The 7,861-nt window shown below is 58.2% G+C and overlaps 1 protein-coding gene across 1 annotated transcript in view; it reads right to left on the bottom strand.

Annotated features, from left to right (window-relative positions):
• Positions 1 to 4,545: 4,545 nt before the first annotated feature.
• NEK8 (NIMA-related kinase 8) overlaps positions 4,546 to 7,861 on the bottom strand; it is a 10,021-nt gene continuing 6,705 nt past the window's right edge. The window contains exons 9-14 of the mRNA XM_009709035.1: positions 7,800 to 7,860; positions 7,353 to 7,503; positions 6,967 to 7,130; positions 6,588 to 6,746; positions 6,254 to 6,412; positions 4,546 to 4,574 (exon numbers count right to left, since the gene is read on the bottom strand). Coding sequence (XP_009707337.1) covers positions 4,546 to 4,574; positions 6,254 to 6,412; positions 6,588 to 6,746; positions 6,967 to 7,130; positions 7,353 to 7,503; positions 7,800 to 7,860 — 723 coding nt within the window. The remainder of the gene's footprint in view (positions 4,575 to 6,253; positions 6,413 to 6,587; positions 6,747 to 6,966; positions 7,131 to 7,352; positions 7,504 to 7,799; position 7,861) is intronic.

Here is a 7,861-nt window from a genome sequence, read left to right as displayed (position 1 = left end):
TCTGGCTCCAGCCCCCACTTCACTCTTTCAGAAACCAGAGCAGCATATGGGAGTATTTGCCCCTTTCCCCAGAGATGGAGACGAGCAGATGACAGCCTGCGAGCATGTGTTAGTCCCACCAACACACGCTCCCGCCAGCTTCCCATTAAGGGCGGCAGTTGCTCCAGACCCAAATGTTAGCAGTTTTCAATTAGCAAATGGCAGAGGAGAGGGATTCCTGGGGGACACGCTAAGCAAATCAAGCTCTATCACTTGTCACTCAAGGAGCTCACGTTACCCTTCTCCCCGAGAGGCTCTGCTTAAAATAAAATCCTCCAGCAGCCCGGGGAGGGGAAGGCAGGCAGCCTGCCCGCTCTCGCTGCCGGAGCTGCCAAGAAGGGGATGGGTGCCGGATTTCTGGGGTTACCCTGAGGGATAACAGGTTACCCTGGTGTAACGGCCCGAGTTGCGACAGGGCTTTAGCTCCCGACACCTAAATAGCGAGGAAGCTTGTACCAGCGTACGTCGAGTGTGAACAACCACCACGGGGTCTTTTCCGAGGGACGCGACTACCTGGCAGCCTGCTCGGATGGCGGAGAGCACCGAGCTAAACTTTAACCAGCTCCCAGAGAGCCTGGAAACCCAACACGTAAAACCAAACGACAGCGGGTAACCGTACGGAGAGCAGCAGGGTGCACCGGGCACCTCTGAGCTGTCACGGGGGCGGCAGCCTGGGGCTGAGATGCTCCAAGGCTGGGTTTGCTGGGAGCTGCGACCCCCTCCCCAGGGCAGGATCTCCAAGCAGCCCCGCCGTCCATCTGGTTCTGCCACTAAGTCACAGCACGCCCTGGAGCCAGGCTCGCCTCCCAACAAGAGAAAGGCACTGCCCCAGACACCCACCCCAACACCCTGCGACCTGGCCCTGTCGAAAAAGCGTCCCCGGACACCGCTATGGGACCAGGGTCAGGCCAAACGGACGGGCCCTTGGCATCCGCGGGGCGATGGGACTCCCCGTGCCTCCCCCGCAGAAGGCGTAGGACACACCACTCCTGCAAGCTTAGAGAGCCTGCGTCTCCGATGACAGGCATAAAACAGAGCCAAGTTTTATCACTATTTACTGCTTCTCTTTGATGTTTTAAGAATTTTTCTTTCCTAACCTCACTGAAGAGCATCTCTGCTAATTAGCCGGGAGCTGACAAAGCCATCAGAAGGCGCTGGCTGTGCCGGCAGGACGGCTGGGAGGTGTCAGACCCTGCAAACAAAGATCCCCTCCTTTTCCCCTCTCCCTAACGAAAGCCCTCCCCGCACTCAACATCACAGCCAGGCGTTTGTCTCGCACAAAGGCGACACTCAACCTCCGGGCAGGATAATTCCCTTTGTGCGGGCGATATGTTCTCTGTCCCCCATGATGGGTCAGGCCTTGAACCCATCTGGGCTCGGGGAGGCCTCCTGCCTTCTTCCCCAACCTCTCCCTGCCCTATCCCTCTGCCTTGTATTTAACTTAAACTGGTGGGACAGAAAAAACAACGCTCTGGCTTCTAAAGAAGTGAAGGTGGAGCGTTTCGCCCCGGGGGAAAGGAGTGGGGAGAGTCCTCTCCCTGTTTCTGGGGACTCATCCCCGGGGAAGGCGGGGGGGGGTAAAAGGGGAGCGAGGCGGCTGGAGACGGACAGCAGCCACATCTTCTGCCAAGCCTCGTGGGAACGGGGATACGACCACGACAGAGGTGCCGGGATCAAACCAAATCAGCCCTGGGATCAGCAGGCGGTTTGGGCTGTTTCCGGCTGACAGCTTCAGCGGGATCTTAGCGAGCAGGGGAACAGGGACGGGCTTTCCCTGGGTGACAATGAAGAGAGGGGACCCGCACCGGCCAGGATGCACAGGACATGACCAGGCAGCCTCTTCCCCACATCACCTCCCCTACCCTTCCTTCCTTAGCAGGAAGAGCCACCGGGATGTGGCTGATCCACCACCAGCTCCACAGAATGCAGGAACAAAACAAGGATAAAGGGAGAAGCCCTGAGACCTGCAGTTTTCACCGGGAGCTTCTGCAGGGAAACAAAGCAGCAGACGTGAGGAATGCAACTGGCCTATTTGCCCGGGCTGCTCTCTGCCTCCGGCAGCGCGGACATGCCTCAGCTTGTCGTTTCAAGAGCTATTGTTGCTCGGGGCTGGGGGCCTCTTTGTTTCCTTTACCCTTTCGCCAGGCTTGGTCACAGCCTGGTATTAAATTATTCAAATCATCTCACTGGGCTTCACAGCTGAACTCCTGCACGGAGCGCGCAGGCTGCGAAATCCCGAGGGCTCCAGCCCTTGCCACAAGGCCCCATCCCAGCACAAAGCACACTGGTCCACACTGGTTCCCCCTGCCTGGAGCGAAGGGTCCCAATATTCGAGCCGGTGACACCTCCAGCCTCAGCACCGCCATGCAAAGGCATCATTAAGCCATAAAACATCCCACCTAACACCAGCACATCCCCCCCCCCCCCTCAGCACCGCCATGCAAAGGCATCATTAAGCCATAAAACATCCCACCTAACACCAGCACATCAGTGGGAACAGGGGGGCTGCCGGGGGGCTCACCCCTGGGTTTGGCAGCCCAGCTGGAGCAGGGAGAGCCGAGCTCCCCAGGCTGGATGTCCCCTGGAGCTGTGGCATTTTGGTGCCACCACTGACAAGACAAAGGGCGGCAGAGACCTCTGTCCTGCCTGCCTGCCGTCCCAGCCAGCCCTCAGCCCTGGCGAGGCTGTAGTAGGAACACCAGCCCCTTTTTATGGGCTGTGTTTGCATGTGGGGTGGGGTGTGGGGAGCCCCGAGAGTTGAGCATAACACAGCCAAGAGAAATCTGTTGCTGTAGAAGCTGGTGCTGCTGCCAGCCCCGCGCAGGGAGGTAGAGGCAGCGGCCCAGAGGGGCTTGGAGGCAATTTAACCCAGCCCTGCAATTACCCTGGTGTCCAGGTTGGTCTGGGACTGGAGAACACCTTCCCCTCCGCCGACACCGAGCTGCCGGAGCCGTCCCTGTAACCTGCAGCACAAGGTGAGTGCCAAGGGACCGGCAGAGCCTTTGAATTCGAGTCAGCTTCCTGGGATAGCAGCGTGTAACCGCTTGAAAAGGCAGCTCTACAAGAAACGAAAACGGCAGGGAAAAACCCATGCACCCACCCTGCCAGGAGCCAAACAGGGAGGCTGCGTCTGCAGCCAGGGCTGCGCACGCCTCTCCCCGCTGGACGGGACCTGCTCCCTTCCCCAGCCAGAGCCTGGGAGGAAAGAGCAGGAGACCTGCAGAAATTCATTACCTCTCACATGACAGAGGGATCAGTTGGCTTCTACCAGAGCCCGGCGAGGTTTCCCTCATTGAAAACAGGAAAGAATCACAAAAATAATTAGAGAGATTTCATCTCAGCCAGCTTATGAAAGCACTGACTTTATACACAACAGATTGGCAACAGCACAAAGATGGATGTGAAAGGCAAGAACATTTGCAACGTCAGACAGATCAGAGAGAGAAGCTCATCAAAAAATGGCCCAGGGCAGATGCAAGTTTAAAAAAAGAAAAGAGGAGGAAAAAAAGGAAAGGAAACGACCCTTCTGGAGATGAAAAATGTAGCTCCTGTCTGCGATACGGTGGTATGCCCCCTCCTGCCTGCAGAAAGGAACCCTGGTGAAAACTCATCATCTCCCTGGAGAGATCTGGGTTAAAAAGACTTCAAGCGCTGACAATTGCTCGCTGTGTTTTGCTGCCTTCTGCTAGCTCAGCTGGGAGCCAGTGAGCTGGTCAGCAGCAGGATTTAGGGGCCTGAGGACAAATGTCAGCTGGAGGATCCTCTGGTGAGCTCCTGGGGCCAGGGGAGGCTGTAATTGGAAAGCTCCAGGCAGCATTTCGGGAGAGCGACCCAGGCTGCGCCACGCAGAGAGGCTGCTCGCGCCGGGTTCGGCCGGCCGTGCAGGCCAGGACCCTCGCAAGCGTGATGAACATCTCAACCAACGGGCGAAACGTTTTAAGGGGGGGATGGGAAAGGACAGACATCTCTAATTAGAAAAGAGGTTTGCACTTAGTCACCCAGTGCAGTGCCTGGGGCCCTAACTCCAGACACCGCGCTGCAAAGGCTGACAGCTCTCTCAGACACCAAGCTGTCAGCCTGGGCTTTGTAACCAGAGACAGTTTCCACGGGGGAAAACAACCTCTGTGCTCCTCACCCTTCTACACGGGCACTTCCAGCAGGGAGGGGGAGAGCTCCAGCGCAACCCCGTGAAGGCAGCACCGGAGCTCCGGGGACATCCACCCCATGGCACGTCCAGGGCAGTAGCTCTCAGGCACTGGAGGTTCACAGCGACCCTTGTCGATTCGATAAGTGAGACCAGCTCCGGTTCCATGGGAACCATCGTTAGGAGCTCCCTGTTTCCAGATCGCTGCCTTCAGAGCGCAGCTGAGGAGCTCCCGAGCCTGGGGGACGCAGGTCCGAGCCAGGCCGTAGCGGGCAGCAGCGAGAGGACAGGCATGCCGGGCGGCTGGGGCGAGCCCCAGCATGTATATGACGAGGCTGGATGTGGCCCCTCTGAAATCAGGCTCACTGCGAAGGCGACTCTTCCATGGCAGCTGAAACACAAAGACCAAGAATAAGCCATAAGCCGCCATCTCGATGCAGCTACAGGGAGCAGTACCCTGCCCCACACAGGCCAGATACCCAACAGATGGGCACCACGATCCCTGTCCTGCTACCCCAGGAAGCCACTGCAGGGCCTCAGTAGTGGCACACGCAGGAGGCAATGCCCAGCACACAGAGCCCCCGAAGGAGGCAATGCAGCCTCTTGAGGTTTGTGCCCTCCTCCTCCTCTCCAGCATGCCTGGCTTCTCCCAGTTATTCCTGTGTTTGCACTGGGACTGAGAGAAGGGCGCAGCAGTGGCCGCACAATAAAGTGGGCAGAAGCCCAAGCCAGTCAAAAACAGTGTTGGCCGCACGGGAGGAAACCGCAGAGCGGTGCAGAACTGCCACCCCAAAGGTGGGGCACTGCTCGCCTGCGCCAGCAGCCTCTCCAGGCCAGATCACAGCCAGAGCTGACAGCAGCAATGACATCACACGTGTCACCGGCTCTCGTGTTCTCGCTGGAGAGGTTTCCAGGCAGACTGAGCTGCGTGAAAGCCCAAAGTCAGATCTCAGCTTTTTTGCGGCACTCTCGATGCTTTTTGCACCCTGAGGTTACCGAGGGATGCTGGAGCAGGCGAGGCTGCTGCCCTGACACCGCTGCTGCTGAGTTGTATTACAAGTTGAAATATAAGTTGAAATACAAGTTGAAATACATGTATTTCCAGTACCAGGCCAGGCGGGTGAAGGTTTCGGACTGGGCAGTGCAGAGGGACAGCAGTGGGGCTCAGTGCTGCAGGTGGGAGCCCACAAACCAGCTGCCACGGAGCGCAGGGGGACTCTGGCAGCGGAAGGGGAGAGCAGCCTGCAGCCTTCCTTGCAGAAACAAAACCCTTTCACTCCCATGACAAATGCCCTACTTGTTCCCGAGCCCGGGGACTTGGCTGTTCCTTGTCCCCTTCACGTGGCAGCGCACATCACGCGAGAGCTCGGCCCTTGCAGGGGAGGAACGGGAGCCGCTGCGTTGGGGCAGTGAGCTGGGCCTCCTCCCCTCTGGGGTGTAATTAGCCTCCTTGAAGTGGGCTGGGACTGGAATCCCTCAGCCCAGCGCTGAGGCTATAATCAGCCCGGCAGAGGAGGAAGAAAGGCCCCTCCAGCAGTCTGGGCCAGGCTCCCATCGCACATCCAGGCAACGGAAGGGCAGGTCACGCCATGGGCACGTTTTAGCCGCACAACGATGCTGCCTTTGGCCCCAGCAGAGAGGAACCACAAAACCATCGCTATCTTTTCCAAACCACAATGGAAAGCCAGCAGCCAAAATGACGCCTCAAATCTCAGCTTCTATTTCAGCAGCATCAATTAGAGAGCTGCTCTTTTTGGATACTTGGTCAACCGCCAGCACACCAGCTCCCCGCCAGCCGCAGCTTGGCCAGCCCACCTCTCTGGCAGTGCACGAGACCGCCTCTGCCGTCCCTTTGCTCCCCTAGCCCAGTGGAAGCAGCAGCGTCACAGAGCTGCAGAGCAGAAGGGCAATTTTTATGGGCTTCAAGCTATTTCTATTCATCTATGGCTCTAGAGAGACTAGAATAACACAGAGCTTACATGCCAGGGTTATTTGGTACAGCTCCGGTCACAAGGTATTGTGTCTGGCTGGACCCTTATAGCAGGAATCAGTAACGAAGCCCCTACTCACGTTTTACAGCCAGCAACGTGTTCCCGTGGCAGCAGGCTACAGAGGTCACCACGTAGGGATGTGTCTCCTCCAGCTGCACCGGCCTCGGTGCTCCCGTTTCCTCATCCTTCCTGCCCAGGCGTCCCCTGGCTCCTTTTCCCCATGTACACACCTCGCCGTCTGCAGAGGGAATATATACACCTTGCTGCACCCAGAGCTCACCAGCAAACAGACCTCCCATCTCCCTGGTACTGCCCTGGGCTACCTCCAAGGCCTGCCTTGGCCACAGCGTGGACTGCAGGCAGAGGAAAGCCAGGGCTTGCTGCAGCCCAGGACACAGGGGCTTCAGCATCACCTGCTCCGATGGCCACAGTGAAAGCATCCCCACAAGCCACCACGGTGACCTTCATCGCCTGGAGCCCCACAACCAGGTGGGGTACGCGGCTGTTGCGGCAGGAGTTGGTGCCCAGCTGCCCGTGCTGGTTGCTCCCAAAGGTGTAACACTGGCCAGAAGCTGACAACAGAGACGAGAGAAACAACTGGGTGTCACCCGAGGAGGCACTGAAGCCCCTGAAGCTCTTTGCTCTCTACCGTGCTGAGCATTCTGCTCCAACATCAGGAGCAGGGTTGCCTCTTGAGCCTCTCTGAGGCCTCTGACCACGGGAAACGGAGGCAGGAGGAAGACAGCGAAAATGCAGGTCCCCCCCTCAGGGATTTGGGCACAGACCCCTCACCTGTGACTGCAGCCGAGTGCGCTGTACCGATGTCAGCACACACGATCGGCTCTCGGTTTAAGGGGGCTGACTGGGCACACATGAACACGGTGGCCTCTTCCAGCTGGTCCTCTGGGGAAGGCTCCTCTGCTGAGCTGATCCGATCCAGACCCAGCTTGTTACACCTGCATGGGGAAAAGCGCAGTTCAGAGCCAGCTGAATGCAGCCTGGCGCAGACACCCCGGAGAGAAACCCTGCCCTAGCATAACCGCAGCACCAGCAGCATGATGCTGGGGAGTAGGATCACACAGAGATGTCTTCTAGAGCCCCTTGCTCCTTCTTCCTGGGCTGGACACAGATGGACAGGTCCAGGAGGCTGTAGGAGCACAGACCCTCACCCCTCTTACCTGTTACTCCCACAAGCAAGAATCTGGTTCTTCACTGTGAGGACCATAGAGGAGTCGATGCCGCAGATGACCCTCTGAGCCTCATGCTCCGGCGGGACTGAGACCTGCTGAGGGGAGTTGTGGCACTCCAGCGTACCCAGCCCAAGCCGACCTGGGAGAAGGAACAAAGCAGGACATGGCTGATGGCAGCACACAACCTGAGCACAGCCCCACGAACAACATCATCGACACAGCTGCTGCAAGAGCCCAGCCTGGGACCTATCACCACAGAAGGCAGAGAAACCCAAAGCACGGGGGCCCTGGTATGCGGTGAAGCAGCTGTAACTCTTCTCCACCCACCTAGCCTGGCACATCTGGAGAGGACTGCAGGCAAGCAGGGCCAGCGAGGGGAGTGGGAACAGGCAACGGAAAGCACAAGCCCGGTTTTGCAAAGCACACATCTCTTACCATTATCCCCCCTGCCCCAGGCAAACACTTCCCGTTCGTTGGAAACTGCCAGGACGTGAGAT

This window comes from Cariama cristata, unplaced genomic scaffold, assembly GCF_000690535.1.
Source record: "Cariama cristata isolate BGI_N322 unplaced genomic scaffold, ASM69053v1 scaffold19101, whole genome shotgun sequence".
Taxonomy (NCBI): domain Eukaryota; kingdom Metazoa; phylum Chordata; class Aves; order Cariamiformes; family Cariamidae; genus Cariama; species Cariama cristata.
This window is presented reverse-complemented; position numbering and strand designations above follow the sequence as displayed.